Source organism: Diabrotica virgifera, chromosome 8, assembly GCF_917563875.1.
Source record: "Diabrotica virgifera virgifera chromosome 8, PGI_DIABVI_V3a".
Lineage (NCBI taxonomy): Eukaryota > Metazoa > Arthropoda > Insecta > Coleoptera > Chrysomelidae > Diabrotica > Diabrotica virgifera.
The window spans coordinates 42,570,756-42,592,915 of NC_065450.1; the positions used below are offsets into that span (position 1 = coordinate 42,570,756).

General features: G+C 32.1%; 1 protein-coding gene across 6 annotated transcripts in view; it reads right to left on the bottom strand.

Annotated features, from left to right (window-relative positions):
* Positions 1-9,812: 9,812 nt before the first annotated feature.
* The window catches only part of LOC126890438 (zinc finger protein 493-like), a 134,793-nt gene continuing 122,445 nt past the window's right edge, over positions 9,813-22,160 (bottom strand). For 5 of the 6 annotated variants that reach the window (XM_050659377.1, XM_050659376.1, XM_050659380.1 and 2 more), the window contains one exon: positions 9,813-12,357. In XM_050659377.1, coding sequence (XP_050515334.1) covers positions 11,162-12,357 — 1,196 coding nt within the window. In that variant the 3' untranslated portion in view covers positions 9,813-11,161. Of the gene's footprint in view, positions 12,358-16,073; positions 21,364-22,160 lie in introns of those variants that run through there. The other variant, XM_050659379.1, reaches the window with a different exon arrangement.

Sequence of the window (22,160 nt, forward strand, 5' to 3'; positions counted from 1 at the left end):
TACAGTTTCTTGTTGTTGATCACGAACATTAATTTGTCACCCAAAAAGAATTGGATTCCGTGACGGTTACAACGGCTGTGTTATTTTTCGATTATTTTACGAAATATAATGAATTAGGAAATACCTCGACAAACAAGTAATTGGTCCTAGGTTTTCACCCAAAGTAATCGAAAGTAGAACTGGAAGTCGATATTTGAACTCTTCGTGTAACTTTTCGTCGGTTGATATACGATTTTACTAATTTTGAGTCATTTTTATTTACATTCATATCATATTTTGAGTTACTTTAAAACAGTACATACGGTTGTAACTCTAAAACCGAAGTCCGATGTCAAATTTTTCATCTTTAATACCATCCATGGGTTATAAGCTTTCATTTGTCATTCTATCTGTATTAGTAACTGAGGAGTTGTATTCGCGGTCGGACGGACAGACAGTCATGAAACCAGGAGTATATATTTGTTCTCGTCTTGCGAATGCGCGTCGAATAATATATCACTTGTGCTATTGTGGTGACTTTAAAAAAGTACTTTCGGTCGCATTCCTAAAACCGGAAGTTCTAGGTCAAATTTCTCACCTTTAGTACCATCCTTGGATTGTGAACTTTCATTCGACACCTCATTTGTGATTCTACCTGGTATAGTGACGGAGGAGTTACATTTGCGGTCGGACGGACAGACAGCCTAGGTCAAATTTCTCACCTTTAGTACCATCCATTGATTATAAGCTTTCATTTGACACCTCATTTGTCATTCTACCTGGTATAGTGACGGAAGGAGTTATATTCGCGGTCGGACGGACAGCCAGCCTATCAGGTCACACCAAGTCGTTCAAATTCTCACCAACTTGTTCACATTTTTTCAAAATTGGTGAAAACAAATTATATTTTGTATCGTTGTATCAATATAAGCCAAAAATAATAATTAGTGAATGTCACGCCACTATAATTCATTTTATTATTGGTCTTTCCAAGCTAAAATCAGGATAAAAAAGGTATTTTATCCATGGTTTTAGTCAATATAATTCTCACCATTACTTTGTGTTGTATTTGTAACCTTTTGTAAATCAAAAATAATTCCACCATATTAAGAATGTCAACAAAAGCCGGCTCTGCATGCAACCTTTTTCTCAGTGCAACTAAAATTTTATTGATACACGCCAGAAATGTGTGAGACTTTTCTCAGTGTACTGGTGTGTCCTCTTGGCAACTCGATACTAAAATAAAGTACATGCTGTAACAACAAAAGAATCGCCGTCCGTGTCGGTTCTTGGTAGGTAGGTATATTCTTTGATTATAGTTACTTTCGAGTATTCGTTACAAATCGTTACTTTTGTATAAAGTAATCATTTACAGTATTCGTTACTATGATTACTTTTGTATTTGAGTACCGGTAATCATATCGAGAATCGTATTTCTCAGTAGGTAGGTATTTTGTATTCGCGGTGTGCAAGTACTTGGGAGGGATACGAGAAACGATCGTGCGCGAATAGCGGAGAAATATTGCAACGTCCTTAAATAATTCATATTGTTAATTGAAATTGTCAAATTGACGTAAATTTCATACCTACTGTCGTTGAAGAAGAAAAATTATATATTGCTCCACAATATTGATATGACATGAAATTATTATATAAAGGTAAATTTAATTAATCGTATTTTGCTTGCAGTACTGCATTTTAATAACTAATTTTATTTACTACATACAATTGTTTATGTTTTAATAACATAACCAGTGCCGGATTTACCACTAGGCCGCGGTCTATGGCCGCAAGCAAAAGGGGGCCGCAGCGTTTTGTAAAACAAGAATGTGTGTGTACTTTGTACGCACGTAAGAAGTTATACTTCTACTACATATTATGTGATTTTTAAGACTATACCAAAAATTTAAAAAAATAAAAGAATAAAACGCACACAAACACATTGAAAAATGCCACAAAGAAAAAATGATTTCTGGACGATAATAATTGTTGGCAAAAATTTTAAATACGCATTTGCTGAAAAAAAAAATTATATAACAAATATACTTACAATCATAATATGCATAAAAAAATAAAAAAATAAAACTTGCATCGGGAATTGAACCCTTGAATTTCGTGCCGCTGTGACTCGTAATCGAAGCGTAGACTCACTCGTCCAATCGCACATTATTTATCATGTGGAAAAATACGGTAACTGAACGTTTTACTGTTTGACACTTGTTTTGAAAATTATGTAGTTTAAATTTTGTGGAAGAAAATATAAAAATATAACAAAACAGTAAGAAAACAATATATTAGATGAAGATTGGTAAAACTTTTGTTGGTAATCAAATTAAGTATGTAAATCAAAGCATTACATACCTACTAGATAAATAAATCTACGCCAAAAAATCATAATTTAAAAATAAAAATCGAACCTAATTTGGGATTTCTCTCTAAAATCCGCATTCTTGAGAAAATAAATGTATGTATTTCAACCTAATCCAAATGTATAATTACAATATGATTATAATAAAAACTAGGTACTTACCAAATTAGAATGAGTTTTCCTTGTCCAAAATAGTCCAAAAATATAGGTATATGAAAACTATTTAAAAAGGCAGTATAACTATTAACTAACTTTTGTTTGTTGTTTCTTTTCACACAAATTTTAAAACGCAACAACCATAAATAATCTAACTACAGCTGTACCACAGCCACCATATTGAATAATTTTTGACATATGTCATTTGAACATCCAATCAGAACAAAGTTATAATGCGCATGCGCCCGGTCGCTAGGTTTTCCCATATAAAAATTTACCCTCTATCGCCGGTAAAGAAGTATAACTTCAAAAAAACTTTTTTGGTAAAAAAATTTTACTAATTGAATTGAAATCAGTAAACAATTTTTCAAATAAGAGAATGGCTATTCTACTAAACACGTAGTACGGTATTTTACAACGTTTTGACAAGAGTAGCAAAACATTAACTGCTACAGACTTGAATGTGACTTGCAACATACAAATCTTTAAAGGAGTATGCATTGAGCCTGAGAGACAACTTTGATTCCTATGAAAAAGAGGAAAAGAGTTGTCTAAAAATGAAACCTACATTCTTGAAATAAAAAGACGCCCGAAAAGAAAAGCTCTCCCTGGCTAAGACAAAGATGATAAATCCACTGAACCCCACTTTAATGGCAAAGAAAAGTTAAAGATTCAATGTTGTAATTGACACGCTTTATTCAGAATTGAATGAAAGGTCCGAAGTTTATTTCAATCTTAATGAAGAATATGGATTTAAAACAACTTATCAATTTCCAATGAAGAAATCGGGGTAAACGTTTCTATTTTGACTAATAAAAAGTATCGAATTGACATAGATGGCGACTTTGGACTAGAGTGTGTACAGTTCAAAGGCTTTGTTGAAGGTATATTTGATGAAGAAAGAGAACCTCATGACAACAAGATTACCAAGCTTCCGAGAAATACACTTTTGGAGTATCTGAAAATATATATATATATATCGGTTTTAAAACGTTCTCCTACGTCTTCCGATGCCTAGTCGCCATTCACTTCGGTCCATCCAAAGGTCTTCATCCAATTCTCTTTCTCTCATTTCTCGATTTATGCCTTCTCTCCAACTCAGGCGGGGTCTTCCTCTTTTTCGTCTACCATGAGGGGTCCACGTTAGGATTTGTTTCGGGAGTCGTTCTTCGGACATTCTTTGTACGTGTCCATACCATCTATCTGAAATCTGTATCTGAAAATCATTCATGAAAAACAGTTAACAACATTATTTCCGAATATGAACACGGCTTTGCGCATTCTACTATGCATGACGACATCTAATGCATCTGGAGAAAGATCATTCAGCGTGTTGAAAAGAATCAAAAACTACTTGAGTAACTCGACTTCTGACGAAGATTCTAGATTGTCTAGTTCGGCCAGTTTTGTTTCAAATGCTGAGCTTTTTCAAGCCTTAGACTTTAAAAATTTGATTAAAGATTTTGCAGCCAAAAAAGCTAGAAAAGTGAGCTTTTAGAGTTTAGATATATTTATTATAAGAGAATAATGAATAATGAATTGGACGATCTAGAAGTTTATTTGTTGTATTCTTAAATATTTTTATTTTTCAGTACCGTAGCCTATTACTAGTACAGTTCATATTATTTTTCTTGTTCTTTTACTTATAATGTCTTTTCAACTCGGCTTTTTTAGTTTTTTGTTGTCATGTGTGTACTTTTCCCTCCAAATGAAACAAATGGTATTTAATTTTAATAATTAACTACAATACTAGTTATTTATAATATAATCATTTTAGCAATATTAATAATTTTACAAATAACTGCTGTTTGCTGACATTTTGAATTATATATTTTCTATCTCCTTCTTAAGGTGCCTTCTCCATTACTGAAGGTTGGCTATAACTACAGCAAATTGTTCTCTATCTTGAGCGGTTCTTAGTATCGAATGTGTGTCCATGCCTGTCCAGTCTCTCAAATTATTCAACCAGGAGCATTTTCTTTTTTCTTAACCTCTTCTTCCTTCCACTTTCACTTCCATTACGAGTCGTAAAAAGTTGTATCTTTCTCCTATGTAAATTATTTCTTAGATAACTCGTTTTTCTGGGGTCTAGGTCATTTCGCCGTTGCCGTTTCGCCGTCGCCGTCGAGCCATTTCGCCGTCGCCATTACTTGTATATAAGTTTTGAATGGTTTTCGAACGATTATATTTCGAACACTTTTGCATAATGAAGTTTTTATTTTTGATACAGTAAAAACAATTGAAATTGAAATCCCTTTTCTCAATATTGTTTATTTCCGGGATTCTGATAATAGTCATATTTTTAATACTGTAAATATTTTATTTTTCAGACGAAAACAATGTATAGTTGAATACGAAAATATAACTTGGTTTAACTATCAACATCAGCATTTTATTTACACTGATATTTAGTATAAAAAAAAGTTAGTATGTTATCACGTTCTTGTAAACTTAACCAATGCCGGGATTGCGACGGCGAACTGGCTCGACGGCGAAACGGCCGACGGCGAAGTGGCTCGACGGCGAAATGGCGACGGCAAAACGGCGACGGCGAAACGTCCCAGTCCGGTTTTTCTGTTTTTACAATATTTAGGAATTCTCTCTCAGTCTCCATTCTTCTCAGCACCTCGTTGTTGGTCACGTGATCTGTCCAAGAGATCTTCAGCATCCTTCGAAAAACCAACATCTCAAAGGCTTCTATAAATATAGAATTCTTTCTATAAATTTTCTTTTTCGAAATTTCTCTAAAAATATATAAATTGTTAGAGCTGTTTTGGGGTTTTAGCCAAATTTGCAAACCAAGATTATTTAATTAGTAATTACATTTCAACCTATTTATGTCCCTATTCAAATAGAAAATTAGAGGCATTTCTATTCATTTATGTTATACTTTGTATTACGAATTTTAAAAAGTAAAATTAAAATAAACGTTTTAATTATTATTATTAAGTCTTTATGCTTTAATTACATAATCGTGAAGTTATCGGGGGCCGCTCGGGGCACCTGGGGCCGCAAATACCCTAAATCCGGCACTGAACATAACCTGAATCTTATTTTTTCTTATTATTTTTTTGGACTATGGCCTTGACAATTATCCAGTAACCAGGACCAATATAATTAAAAGTGCGAATAAAATTGCAGAGCGTAGAAACCAGGTGTCGCTTTGCCGAACTTGCACGGTCCCAATAGGTATTCCGATATACTAACGACCTTCACGAAGGACGATGAAGTAATCAAAGTAGATACAATAGTCGTTACTCGCTTTGTTACGATTGGTACGAAGTAACGATAGTACCTAATCAAAGTAGATATAATAGTCGTTACTCGCTCTGATACGATTGGTACGAAGTAATCAGAGTAATCAAAGTAGATACAATAGTCGTGACTCGCTCTAATACGATAGGTATGAAGTAACGACGTAATCAAAGTAACGATTTTCCTCTCTGTATAGTAATCGTTACTTTCGGTATTCGTAAGTAACGAGTACTTTCTAACGAATAGTTAATAATAAAATACTTTTTCAACATCACTACTACACAAGGAATTTCATAAACTCTGTGTTGTTAATTTGGACTGTTGTCTTTGACGGATCGGACAAGAGATGAAAGTTTTTGTTGGGGGTAAATATTGTTTTTATTCCTCGTGGTAAGAATTCTGTCGATTTTGTTAGTAACACCTTTGATATAAGGAAGAAAAGCTTTCGTATGATCAGGGTCTCTGAGTCTTTGGGGTGGGATTGAGCGGGAGATTGAATATGGATGCTCCTATCGATGTGATTTTCGCGGTAACCGTTTTGGATGAGGGCCTGTTTTAAAGAAGAGAGTTCGGTAGATCTACTTGCATCATCAGAAAGGCGTATTGATCTAGAGACAAGGGTAATATCATATGATATTGGTATAATAAGCGGGCGTTATGGGCTATAACGTCATGTTGTGTAATAAAAAAGCAAATGTTATGAACCGAAGTTTTTTTTATTTTAAACAATTTTCAAATGAGTAAATATTATAGAACTAACATTTTTTAAACCTAACAATCTTAAGAGGATGGGTACGTATTTTCGGCTGCAATGCTATTCAAATGGGGATTCATTTTTTTCGAATCTTGAGAAAACTAATAAGTATTTTTGAAAAATTTAAACGCAGAATGAAAGATTACGTTATTGGCGAGGGCCGAAAGTCTCTGAGAACGTCTATAATGTTTATTTTAATAAGTTACAGGGGTGAAAAACTAAGAGAAAATTTAGTGTGATATTTAATTTAAAATATCTCATTAAAAATAAACTTTTTATTTATTCTAAGGGACTTTCGGCCCTCGGTAACAATATAGTCTTTCATTCTGCGTTTAAATTTTTCAAAAATATTTATTGGTTTTTTTAGGATTCGAAAAAAATGAACACAATGTCCGTGGTAATATTTCCAAATCTATCTTTGTCATACAAGGCACTCAGTCGAATAGAATATTGTCAGCATACTGTCAGACAGTGACAATTTTAAATATTTGACATGGCATCGGGAATATTTTGAGTTGTTGATTAAATAATTGATATATAGTGTATTTGATAAATAATTGATTTAAGACGTGAACTTAATAAAAAGTTATTTATTGTGTATTATTTGTGGAAGATCCAAGCAGAAAATACATCAGGATAATATTCTGTGATCCAAGTATTTTGCTGTTACACATGTTTAAAATTGTAAGCGTTCCATAGTAACAATATATTATTAAAAAATCACTTTAACACTTTTTCTCGATTGAGTATTAGTTTTTGTTGTACATATAAATTATTACAATCACTGAATACATCGTTAGTAAAAAAACTATCACGTTTATTAACTGAATTAATAATTTGCAATTATACAAATAACAGGTATCCAAGAACATTCAAAAGCCATCTCTTTAAGTTAATGATGACATTTTCAAGTAGAATGACATTCTAGTAATGTTTACATATCCATACCAGTGTGAATTTTACTACACGTAATTTGCCGTGTAAAGACAGAAAAAGTAGGGATAGCCGTAAAATATTTGCAAATTATGTACCGATGGCCTTAAGAGGATCGGTACGTATTTTCGGCTGCAATGCTATTCAAATGGGGATTCATTTTTTTCGAATCCTGAGAAAACTAATAAGTATTTTTGAAAAATTTAAACGCAGAATGAAAGATTACGTTATTAGCGAGGGCCGAAAGTCCCTGAGAACTTCTGTAATGGTTATTTTAACAAGGTACATGGGTGAAAAACTAAGAGAAAATGTAGTGTGATTTTTAATTTCAAAGATCTCATTCGAAAGAAACTTCTTATATATTCTAAGGGACTTTCGGCCCTCGATAATAATTTAGTCTTTCATTTTGTGTTTAAATTTTTTAAAAATATTTATTAGTTTTTTCAGGATTCGAAAAAAATGGACACCATGTCCGTGGAAATCGAACATTCGCTATCTTTGTCATACAACGAACTCATTCGAATATAATGTTATGACAAGACTCAAGACAGTGACAAGTAGAGATGTGTCCGACCCGCTATTTTGATATAGCAGTTCATTCTACTACTGCTTTTTAACGCTTTTACGATGATAATAAAATCAATCAAAGAGTTGTTTATTAAATAGTATTGATAGTGTATTTCAAAAATAATAATTGATTTAAGGCGTACAATTAATAAAATGTTATTTATTGTTTATATATTATTTATGAAAAATCCAAGTATTGAAATATCCAAGTTCAAATAAAAGTATTATTTTATAAGAGTTTGTTCCGATAGTAACCGTAAATAGGTACGAGTTTAGCTATAAAGTAAAGTGCCCATGGTGGCATAAAATGTAGTAAATGCTAATGCTTCAAGTACGTACTACATTTTTGAAGATTTCACTACACTTAAAAAGCATTTGCTTTTCTCCGTAGTATTTGCTACTATTTACCAGCCTACATAGAAGAATGTACTACGCTTTTGAAGTATGTGCTTGTTTAGTAGTATTTTGCTTCAGTTTAAGTGAAGTTGGTGGGTGGATGTCTTCGGCGTAGGCATTTTTCTGTTACAATATGGCAGCATTTATGAATGTGTGTCATAGAAAAATTTACAAACTAAGAAGAAGATTCTTAATTTTTGGGGTCATTCTTTTATTAAATAAAATTTAATAATTGTGAAGAAGATTAACAAATAACAATTGTTCATTTTTCTATTCTTCGGCTATTTCTATTTCTTCGCTTTTCAGTAACACATTTCTTGTAACAACGTCCCATATTTTAATTTACGCAAATAAAGAAATAAATAAAGTCTTTATAAATTAATTGAGTAATACTACATTTATACAACGCAGTTCTTCACATGTTCAAACCTTATCTAAGCTTTCCATGGCAACAGGACATTATTAAAATAACTTTACAACTTTTTTTCTTTTTCGACTATTTGTATAGTATATAAATAATGGTAACCACTGAATACATAATTAGTGAAAAAATAATCCTATCATTTATACAAGTAAAGGTTATCCAAGAATATTCAAAAACTGAACGAAACCGAAATAATAGCCATCTCTATCTTTCTAATGACAATGTCACTGTCAACCTAATGTTTACATCTGCAGTTTCCATACCATAGAGGTATATATTAACATAGAGTGAGCCTACCTTCCGCGCTTTCTGAGAACAAGATCTCATGGACTGGTTTGCGGCAACTCTTTCTAACACATTGTATCGAGAAACCAAGATGACATTAAGTGTGAGTATAGGTACGGAAGGGGAGGACAACTGTCGCAGCTTTATTATGCGTAAGAGTGAAACAGCACTAATCCAAATAAAAAAGATGGTGTCGTCACTTCGCTCTGAATGACACTCTCTCTATGCTAATATATAACTCTATGTTCCATACCAGTGAGAATTTTACTACACGTACATAATTTGCCGTGTAAAGACAGAAAAAGTAGGGATAACCGTAAAATATTTGCGAATTATGTACCCATAGCCTTAAGGTAAACAATTGTATGTAGTAAATAAAATTAATTATTAAAATGCACTACTACAAGCAAAATAAAATGAATTAAATTTACTTTTATATAATAATAATTGCATGTCATATCAATATTGTGGAGCAACATATAATTTTTCTTCTTCATTGACAGTAGATATGAAATATATACGTGAATTTGACAATTTCAATTGGCAACGAATTACATATTTAAGAAAGTTGCAAGATTTCTCTCTATTCACGCACGATCGTTTCTCGTATCCCCTCCAAGTACTTGCACACGGCGAATAATAGGCGGGAATTATGGGCTAAAACGTTCTGTTGTATAAGAAAAAAAAAGTAAATGTTACAGAATGAAGTTTTTTTTATTTTAAACAATTTTCAAAGGAGTAAATAATAGGTTTGTTCCAACACAACGAGAAACCGTCCATGTAACGATCACCGACCTGCGCAGTAAACAAAAAACCCATGAAACGTATTATTTCGTTCCCATGGAACGTTCATTATAATAGTAACGTGATCTACATGACGGTTCTTCGTTGTGTTGGAAAAAACCTAAAATTTAATATAACAACTATTTATAGAACTAACATTTTTTAAACCTAACAATCTTTATAAATATTAAACATACAATTTTAAATATAAATCCAACTGACAAATACATAATATGTATAATCAATAAACGTCAAAATATCAACAATTACTGTCATAGACTACTTCAAACACTTTTGTTATACAGTATGGTGCAAATGAAAGAATAAATTCGATATTTCGTAAACCGGTGAGTTTATGGAAAAATCTCGAAAGATGTCGATTTTTATTTTTAAATTATGATATTTTGGCATATATATCATACTAGTGACGTCATCCATCTGGGTGTGATGACGTAACCGATGATTTTTTTTAAACAGGAACAGCGGTTGTGTGCTAGCTCATTTGAAAGGTAATTTAATTCTCTTAAGTAATATAAAAATTTATATAATTATTTGTACAGGGTGTCAAAAAATTTTTTAATTAAATTATTTGACAAAAAAGAAGAATGTATGTAATTTATTTAATTCAAAATACATTTTGAATGCCCAACAACAGAAAAAATTTTACAAATTTTTACAAATAAACATTGCTTTTTGATTAAATTCAATGTTCAAGTCAGCTCCCGCCAGCCACCTGCATATTGAAAGTTTGAACATTTAATTTAAGCAAAAAGCAAGGTTTATTTGTCATATAAACATTTTTTTCTGATTTCTGACAGCAATAAAATGTATTTTTAAGTAAATAAATTACATAAATTCTTCTGTTTTTTTCTCAAATAATTTAATTTAAAAAATTTTTTTGGGCAACCTGTATAAATAATTATGTAAATGTATATATTACTGAATAAAGAATTAAATAACCTTACAAATGAGCTAGCATACGACCCCTATTCTCATTTAAAAAAATCGTCGATTACGTCATCATGCCCAGATGGATGACGTCACTAGTAACATATATGCCAAAATATCATAATTAAAAATAAAAGTCGACCTGTTTCGGGATTTTTTCTTAAAGTCGCCAATTTACGAAATAACGAATTTATTCCTTTCATTTGCACCATACTGTAGGTGTAGATAGACTATAAAATAAATATCCCGTTAAAGATTAAAACTAGCATATGACAATAATTGGACTAAAGAAGAAACTGCTTGAGACATCATTTTAAGATTTGTCTCCTGTGTGTACTTTCAAATGTTGGTTTAATTGATCATTGCGAGAAAAATGATTAAAACATATTTCACACTTGTGAGGTTTTTCTCCAGTGTGCGTCATCGAATGTCTTGTCAAATTATTTATTTGAGAAAACTGCTTAAAACAAATTTCACACTTGTGACGTTTTTCACCCGTGTGCGATCTCAAATGTTTATTCAAAGTACTTTTTTGCGAAAACTGTTTAGAACAAATTTTGCACTTGTGAGGTTTTTCTCCCGTGTGAATCATCGAATGACTTTGCAAATGAGATATTCGTGAAAACTGCTTAAAACAAATTTCACACTTGTGAGGTTTCTCTCCCGTGTGAGTCAACAAATGTCTTTTCAAATTATTTATTTGGGAAAACAGCTTAAAACAATTTTCACACTTGTGACGTTTTTCACCCGTGTGCAATCTCAAATGTTTATTCAAAGTACTTTTTTGCGAAAACTGTTTAGAACAACATTCGCACATGTGAGGTTTTTCTCCCGAGTGCGTTCTCCAATGACTTTTCAAAGTACTTTTTTGCGAAAACTGTTTAAAACAAATTTCACACTTGTGAGGTTTTTCACTTGTGTGCGTTCTCAAATGTGTCCTTAAATTTGCCACTACAGTAAATTGCTTAAAACAAATTTCGCACTTGTGCCGTTTTTGATCAGTGTGCGTTGGTAAATGTCTCTTGTATAGCGTTTTGTTAAAAAATTGTCTAAAACAAGTTTCACATTTATAAAGTTTTTCTTCAACGTGCGTTGTCAAATGTGTTTTTAAACTACATTTTACTAAAAACTGCTTAAAACAAATTTCGCACTTGAAAGGTTTTTCTCCCGTGTGTGTTCTTAAATGTATTTCTAAAAATTGTGATTTAGAAAACTGTTTAAAACAAATTTCGCAGTTGTACCGTTTTTGATCATTGTGCGTTGTCAAATGCATGTTAAAATTTCTTATTTGTGAAAACTGCTTAAAACAAATTTCACATTTGAAAGTTTTTTGATCTATATGGGTTCTCATATGTTTTTTCAAATGATCTTGCCAAGAAAACTGCGTAACACACATGTCACACTTCATTGTTTTTCCTTCATCAGGTCGACTTTTCAGTTGTTCTTTCCTACACAAATCTCCAGGTAATATTTTCTTAATTTCCCATGTATTTTCTATTTGAGAAAATCCTAAAATAAAAAGCAAAATATAACAAAATATATTATAATATAATGCAAAATATAATTGCGGAAATAAGTGCTTTTAAGCATACAAAGACTTAATGAAAAGTAAGTTACTGAATCGTGAGTCTAAGCTTAGAATCTACAAAACAGTAATTAGACCAGTGGTTACATAATATGGATGTGAAAAGGGATATAAGTCAAAAAGTATAATTTTGGGAAAACGGGTTTTTGTGATTTTTGTGACGTAAATGCAATACATTATTAGTTTTCAATAAAATGTGTATTATCTTACACATTTTTCGTGGTAAATATGGAATATATCGAATATTAAAAAAAATAGAACATATACCTCTTTTCACAAACATTTTTTATTAAAACCTAGGTACAAACAAAACATATCTAATTATTACTAGTAATTTATTATTGTTAGTTATCCTCGTGATCAGATGCATCTAGCAAAATATCCCTACACTATCTATATTTATTAACCCAAACGCAAATCAGAAAAATATTCGAACGCTTTTGATCATATGTGAACATATACCTCTATTCACAAAATATTTCATTTATTTTCATATATTTTTCATATAAGTCTACATAAGCCCGTATTACTTTAAAAATCTCATTTTTAGTCAGTTATATCATTTTACACATACCAAATCGCGCGTAAATATGTGTAAGATGACATATATCTCTTTTCCTCTAAGTGTAATATCCATTTTTGGAACGTATGATGTACTTAGCTCATTTTTCGCATTTTTCGACTTATATCCCTTTTCACATACACCCACCATTTGAGCGCAAAATACTAAGGAAGATATTTGGACCAACCCAATGAAGTAATGGTTCGTGGATAATTAAAATTAACCACAAGCTGGATGAACTAATGCAGAGCGCAGATATTGTTAGATTTGTAGTCACAAAGACTAAACTGGCTTGGCCACCTAAAAAGAATGCCAGATAATCGAGCTGTAAAAGTAATCCCAAGTAAATAGAACAAGAGGAAGGCCCCGTAAAAGATGGATAGACGACGTAGAGGGGGATCTTAAAACCATGAACATCAGGCAGTGGCGAAGGAAAGTATCCGACAGGGCAGAATGGAAGAACATTGTTAAGCAGGCCAAGATTCACAAAGGGTTGTAGCGCCATTAGAATAAGAAGAATGCAAAATATTAAAAAATAATTGGTGTTTTCCTATGAGGAAAGATGTAATTTTAAAAAGGGACAAACCTTATTCGCTGTATACCATCGATAAAACAACGTAGTATGACGTAAAGTCTTCTGTCGTATATTGGTATATGAATTTATTAAAAATTATTCTTTAAAATGTATTCAAAAGATAATGGAAAATCAAAAAACGTTTTTGGTTTAAACTGACCATCTTCAGTGTTAACGTCCAGTGTACAGGTCTTTGAAACTAGCTACGGTAGAAGGTGTGAAAATCTTTCAATTACCTTGTTAACATATTTAACATTACAATCAATGCGCCATTAAGTCGATGTATTAAGATTATGATAAACCATGTGGATGTATTTCATCCTTACTCGAATGAGCCACTTAGTGCTTAGGTGAGAGGCAACAACCAACTTAGGTGAGAAGCAACATCCAGTTGGTTGTTGAGCCACTAAATAACTTTTAAATGTACTAAATCACTCAATACATTAGCGTCCGTTAAGACAGCTTTATTATACAGGGTGTTTCATTAATAATTGTCCATATAGTAACTGGAGAAACCTTAGCACAAAATACGAAGATTTAACCTAAAACACTTAAGTAAAATGTGGTTCCTTACTGAGTTACAGGGTGTTTTATCTAAAAAATTAAAAATTATTATTGCTCAGCATTTTAAAACTATTCGACGTATCATTTTCATACTTGGTACGAAGTACAGGTACTGTACAAACTACTAAGTTATGTTTAACAAAGATTTCTGTCTATTACCAGAGGCGTACGATGGGGAAAAGTGAATGGTTGACCCTTTCCAAATTCTACGCCACTGGCGGAATTGCTATTTTAGTTCAATTTTTGGATTCTCCAATACTTTCTATGAAAATAATATACTCTTCATTCGTAACGATAAAATCATTAGTTTTCGAGATCTTTGAAGTTAAATATGAAACGACACGGTTATTTTGATTATTGTATTGTGTCGCGTCATTTTTAATTTCAAATATCTCGAAAACTAATCATTTTGTCGTTACGAATGAGGAGTATATTATTTACATAAAAAGTATTGAAAAATTAAAAAATTACACTAAAATAGCAATTTTGTCAGTGACGTAGAATTTGGGAAGGGTCAACCAGCCACTATCCCCTGTCGTACGCCTCTGGTAGTAGCTAGAAACGTTTATTTATATTAATTTAGTAGGGTGTACAGTACCTACACCTTCTGCCAAGTATGATAAGGATACGCCAAATAGTTTTAAAGTACTAAGTACAAATCATTTTTATATTTTAATCATATATTTTAATATTAATCAAAATAAATGTGCCGTTTCATATTTAACTTCAAATATCTCGAAAAGTAATGACTTTAATCGTTACCAATGAAGAGTATATTATTTACGTAGAAAGTATTGTAAAATCTAAAAATGGCACTAAAATAGTAATTCCTCCAGTGGCGTAGAATTTGAGAAGGGTCAACCATTTACTATACCCTGTCGTACGCCTCTGGTAGTAGCTAGAAACGTTTGTTTATCAATATTTAGTAGGGTGTCTAGTAGTCGCACTTTCTGCCAAGTATGAAAAGGATACGTCGAATAGTTTTAAAATTATCAGCAAAAATAGTTATTAAATTTTTAGATAAAACACCCTGTAACTCAGTAAGGAACCACATTTTATTTAAGTGTTTTAGGTCTTCGTATTTTGTGCTAAGGTTTCTTCAGTTACTATATGGACAATTATTAATGAAACATCCTGTATATTATCACAGATAGCATCGAATCGTATTCAGGCATTTTAAATATCATTAATACGCCCGTTCGGGCCTGGCCGACTTCGCTCACATAAGATCTCTGTACAAAAAGCGTTTGAAGTTAAGCAGCTTGCCGGACAATGATTTATATTGTCGTGTTATGCTTGGTCTATATTCCCGAATCAACCAGGCCTTCGCGGAGCCTCGTTGCCACTTGTAACATAATTATCGAATTGTAATTTAAATTTTCTTTTAAATTTTGATACCAAAATATGTAACATAATCTTATTTAGTTTTAAAAATATAATTAAATATAAGTCTGTTACAGTTACCTTCTAAGTATTTTTATAGATGAAAATAAATTTATATTGTATTACACATAGTTATACATATGTACAGTCGGAAAAATGAAAGAATACCCATGAACAATCACATCAATCACTTATTTTGTATTTGCTGTCTTTTTCTATAAATAACAAACGTTTGTTATAGAAAAAGATAGCAAAGACAAAATAAGTGATTGATGTGATCGTTCATGGGTATTCTTTCATTTTCCCGACTGTATGTAATTTGCTGGCTTGGCCTACCCAAAATTTTACCCCACAGCCGCTACTGCTCTCACCTAAGCACTACGTGGCTCATTCGAGCAAGGATGAAATACATCCACATGGTTTATCATAATCTTAATAGGGTAACGGGTACAGTGATTGGCCACTTAAGGGATTTCAAATTGAATTGAAATTGTAAATTGGTATATTTTAAAGTGAAATATTTTGTAAGGGTTTTTTAATAACAATGAAACATCAAATTTTATAAAAACTCAGGTTATTTTAATAAAAAATAATAATGTATATAAAAAATTAACACAAATTTAAAAACATACAAAATTACACAGTTATTAGCCATGCAAACATAGTTATTGGCATATAGAATTACAGTTATTGGCCACTCATAAAATTCCTAATATTCTTTTTTTGTTTGTGCAGCTAGGGCACACAAAACTATTTAGATTTTCAATTTCTTGTTGTTTCTTAACACAACTACCAATATGGTAGCCCCTGACACAAAATAAACATTTTATTCCAACTTTTGATTTAGAAATGCTATAGGAACAAGTATAGCACAATCCTGTGTACCAAATATTATTATTTACAGGTATGTTGTCTAATTGTTTCACCAATATATCTGAGAGAATTTGTATTTTTTCATGTTCTGGATATCTCTCCGTTTCGAAAAACAACTTTCTTTTAGCCTACTCACCAGCACGTTTTTTTTTGCTGGTTTCCAAATTTGTACATTTGCTTTGGGAAGTATTCCTCAAATTTGATGAATTCTTATTGTTGGAGACATCAAAAGATACGTTATCAATTGAGGGCAGAATAGCGTTTTCCTCTACAGAATCAGGAAATTGGTTCCGTGACAGTTCGTGGTTTTCTTTGAGGTTAATCACTTATGGTATATGTACTCTAACTCCACTTCCCAAAGTAGTGCTTTTAATTGTATGATCAAGAAGTGTGTCTGCTTTAAAAGTATTTGTATCTACAATATCACCTGTATTTAGTGTAACATTTTCTTTATTCTTCACAACATTTTGACAGTTTTTGCTCTCGGAATTGGCTCTTGTGGCAATTTTTTTTATTACTTTCTTCTTGGTATCTTTATTTTGTTTACCTTTATTGTTTGCTTTTGCGTCAATTCGCGTTTGTTTTTGTTCTAATTTTATTTTTTCTTGTTCTTCTTTCTCTTCAATTTTACGCCTCTCTGCATTTTGACGATCTGAAGAAGTGAGCACGAAAGGCAACGTTTCTGTTTGCTTTTTACCCTTTCTTTCTGGGGTTTTTGGCCAAAAAAAGATTTTGTCAATTGAGGTGTCAATTTCTTTATATAATGAGTTGCCTTGATTTACTAAAGGCAGATTATCGGATGTCGATTGAATATCTAAAGTCATTGTATCTTCTGTGACAATAGTATCTTTTATATTATATGTAATATCACCGTCTTCGGGAAGTTGAACGTTGAACTAGAAAATCAGAAAGTAGATTGTCTTCTGTAATAACAGGAATATCTTGTATGTTGCACATAATTTCATAGCCACCTGCAGGTTTAAGTGTAAGATCTGAAGATATATGAGTTTCTGTGATGATATCTTGTAGACTACAGGCCCATGTCCAAAAATGGATGGGTCATATGAACCACCAGGTGACGTATATAGGACGATATAAGAGCATAAAATAATAAGATTCAGCACTATGCCGTCACTTGTAAGCAGTCCAACTGAGTGCTGGTGAGAATTCAAAAGTGCAGGTAGAGTGGGTACATTTTGGTCATATATTTTTGTACGGCACTTTTACCATCGATAGATCCATGAAAAATAGTTAGAAAGCGCGCAATGCCGTAAAAAAATGGTGAGCCACAAAGTTGGTAAATTTTTTTATTTTCTGAAAATTTCCAGTGTAAATTTGATCATTTCTTTATGTACGGCATCAGTTTCATACTGTTTCAATACAACTTCTAATCCATTATTCCGCAACGCCGTACAAAAATCATGCGACAAGGAGAAAAATCGAGGGTTGCAATCCCCTCTCTTTCCGTGGTCCAGGGGGTGACTTGCAATAACATAAAATTAATTTATTTTGAAAGTATTTTATGCATAATAGATAACATTATTTTACATGCCGTACATTTTCGTTGGTCCAAAGGTTTGTAGAAAAAAAAAAGCTCAAGGAAAAATCCACAGAATGACATGTAAGAAGAATCCATAATATAACGAAATGTAAGGTGAAATTTATGACGATATTTTTTTATACGGCATTTAGATAGTTCATTTGTACTTAATGCAATAATTTATAAAAAGTTAATGCCGTACAAATATGAAACTTCATATTGATAAAAAAGTAATAAAAATATTAAATAAATATAATTTACATATTTATCGCTTAAGGAGCAACGTTCTCTTACGACGTTTAGCATTTGTAGGCATATCTCCTATAATACTGTACTGTGTGCTAAGTAGTCGTTTTCTAGTAGTAATTTTTTTAAAAAATAGTTGTTTTATTTATTCACATCATTACAATGAAACAAATCAATTACATACATGTATCAATAATGTTTGATAATTATTTACTATGGAATCTCTAGCGCGAGAATTTTACTGTCACCATTGCATATGGTTGTCTTTTTAAAGACAGATCACATGTTATGATTTTTTTGTGACGGATATTCTTGAGTTGGGGTTGATTTCATGTAATCGAATGAACTATCTTTCAATAAAGTCGTCCCAGAAACGCAACTTATAAATATTGGCAATATCATTTTAAAGTCTTCTACTTTAAAATGTATAATATATGTCTGAATTGCCGATATAAATGAGTCGGATTAAATAAATTATTAGAAGAATTTTTTTACTAAGCAACAACATTTTTGTTTAATTCATTAATATTTTTTGTATTTTGACAACAACGCCCGATTTGGGCGTCGAAACGTTAATAAAATCATTTTTTAGTAAAATTGTGGCTTATATGGCTTAACATCAAAACTAGTTAATTGCAAAAATGTCACAAGAAAATAGCTTCAGAACAACAATAATGTTTGAAGTATATAATTAAACCAAAAAGTATACAAAACTGGTGATACTGGGATTTACAGTTTCAATTCTTGGATATTATATACCTACACACCCTTTCGCTTCAGTTAGACGTCACAATGATTTTATCATATTATCAATAAATTGTTCTCTTCAAAAATATGTTAATACCGTACAGTATCAAATTACTGACCATAAATTACTACACCTTTAAAATGGTAGCGTCATTTTCATCAGCCTAAAAGATATGACCAGCATTAAAATGTACGGCATAATTTTGCCTAATTTATTTATCTTAATACTACTTAAAACAAAGGATAAATGTAGAAAATTGCTATATTTTATTAATCTATGAATATTTAAACTTTTGCAATAATTTAAAAAATTTCTGTTTTTGTATTTCTCTATAATTTTTTTAGAACAGTTTCTTTTGAACGGCAATACTATAGAACAATAATTGTATTTTACAATATCATGTTAAAAACAAAGTTGCCGTACAGAGTCAAATGATTTTTTAGCTTTATATATCAAGTATACCATGAAATTAACATAATTATTAATATACATTCAAATGAACAATAATTTTTTGGAACCGAAGCCGTACTTTTTAAAATCACCCCCCCCCCCCCCGGACCACGGAAAGAGAGGGGATTTCAACCCTCGATTTTTGTACGCATGTCGCATGATTTTTGTACGGCGTTGCGGGATAATGGATTAGAAGTTGTATTGAAACAGTATGAAAGTGATGCTGTACAGAATGAAATGACCAAATATACCTTGAAAATTGTCAGAAAATCAAAAAAATTTACCAATTTTGTGGCTCACCATTTTTGTACGGCACTTGGCGCTTTCTTATTATTTTTCAAGGATCTATCGATGGTAAAAATGCCGTACAAAATTATATGTACCCACTCTACCTGCACTTTTTAATTCTCATCAGCACTCAATTGGACTGCTACAAGTGACGGCATAGTGCTGAATCTTATTATTTTAAGCTTTTATATCGTCCTATATACGTCACCTGGTGGTTGATATGACCCATCCATTTTTGGACATGGGCCTGTAGTCTATTGTATATCGTCTGTGATACCACCTGTCTCTGTAGTTTGAATTGTGTGTATATCTACGGTATTGTTAAATAAATTAAATATATTAAACAGCAATTTTGAATCTCCATTTAGTTCTTCCGAATTATCCAAACTTTGAAATTCTAGTATTTTCTCGGCTCCAACTGTGTGTACAAAATCTTCATATGTTATTGATTTTGTCATTGAACTAGTGTGATTAATACCTTTATTCGGGTCTTTGTTCTTTCCTAAACATTTGGAATAGTCTATTGCCTCAGGGTTCCATGGATACAATCCAGATGCTTGAAAGCCATTAATTATGGAATCTGATTTTAATTGACTAATGGCTGTGCTTAATACTAATGCAAAATTCTCTTTGGTGACTACTGAGTTTGGATTTTCTCGTCTAAACTTTAATACTGCCCGGTTCCAATTTGCCTTTAATGGTTTAAATGCAGCAACATCTGCAGGCTGTATAATTCTGGTCGCATTGGGATATAATGCCACTAAAATAATTTGTAACTTTGAACATAATTCACTGGTTTGAATGGTTAAGTGAGTTTTATGTCCATCAACGAACAAAATGACTGGAAATTTAGTGTTTTTTGCAACTAGGTACTTATATAAGACGTTTCCTATGTATTCATAGAAGTTTTCATTTTTCATCCATCCCGTATCGCTACAGCCTATGCCCCATTCTCGAGGAACTGAATTTATAACATTGCTAGGAAGTCGTTTGTATGGGTAAATAATCATCGGTGCTGTTATTTCTCCAGATGCTGCAAACGTAAACATAACCGTCAAATTAACTTTGGAGTGATGTTCTATTTGATATACATTTTTGCTTCCCTTTACAGCCAACACTCGTTTATTTTTGGGACACAAGAGGAAGCAGGTTTCATCCCCATTTAAAACACGTGAAGGGTCTTGAAGAATATCAATGTAACCTTTACGGTGCAAATATTCTTGAACACCGGTGAACCATTTTCTTATATCTTTTTCAGACACAACTGAACTTGCTGCTGTTACCGCTCCTGGAGTTCGCTCGCTTAAATCTGGATGTCGCTTTAAAAAGGATCTATACCAACCTCTTCCGGGCCGATTGTCAGTAAAAGGATTAGCACGTGGATTTGCATCAAGAAAACCTTTAACCGAGTCTTGTATATCTTCCACTCTTACTGGAAAACCTTTGTCTTGGCATGTTACGATCCAATTCTTTAAACGATTCTCTTCCTCCAAAGAGAGAATAGGATTGGGACCAAGGGTAGTTTTTTCATTAAATTTTTCGCTTGCTCTAAACTGCAGTGTTGCTCTTGGCACATTAAATTGTTCAGCGGCTTTCCGTTGGCTCATGCCATTTTCTATGGCCTGAAAAGCAGACTGAAGATCTTGTTCTGTATATTTTTTGTGATACGTTTTATCTTTCCGGATATTTGGCATTTTTGATTCTAAAAATAAAAATCATTTAATAGTATCTAATAATGTTAGCTACATTACGGACGTTTCAAATTTGATTCAGATTGCCCGCATTGGTACTAATTTTATGACAACTAAAATAATTGTAATTTTAGAAAAACGAATCCGGACAAAAAATATATTCTTATTACATATTACAGTTATTGGCCACCCTGTGGTTTAGTGATTGGCAGTCGGCCAACCACTGGTTATTGCCATAAAAAATAAGAAAAAATGCTTGAAATATGTTGTGTTGGACCAAACTAAGCTATAAGAGCCTAAATTATAATAAATATTTTAATTTAAAGTAGGTATAGTAATTGGCCGGTAGGCCAATCATTATAACGCTGACATATTTAAGACACAGTGCTTGGCCACTAAAATTTACCGCCAAAAAATTATAACCTTACTATTAAAACCACCGATAATGTAGGATGTACCCCATTAAATCGCCACAAAACATTAATATAAGCAGATACACAATATTATTAGCCAAGATAAATCACCTCATGAATTGCCTTCCTTAAATTATTTAAAAAACTTGTAAAACTGGATGCACCTGTTAAGCTTCGAACAACACACGCCATCACAACTAGACAATAGTAACTGAGAGAGATAATGGCTAGACCAAATATATAGCAATGTTGCCGAATTTCAATGCAAATACATTTATTTACTTATACTTCTGAAAATCTTTTTTTTATTGGCTTTAGGATTAGACCATGCGGCCAGAAACAAAGTAAATAGTACATACATAAACATAATATATCTTATCTAAACTATCTAATTA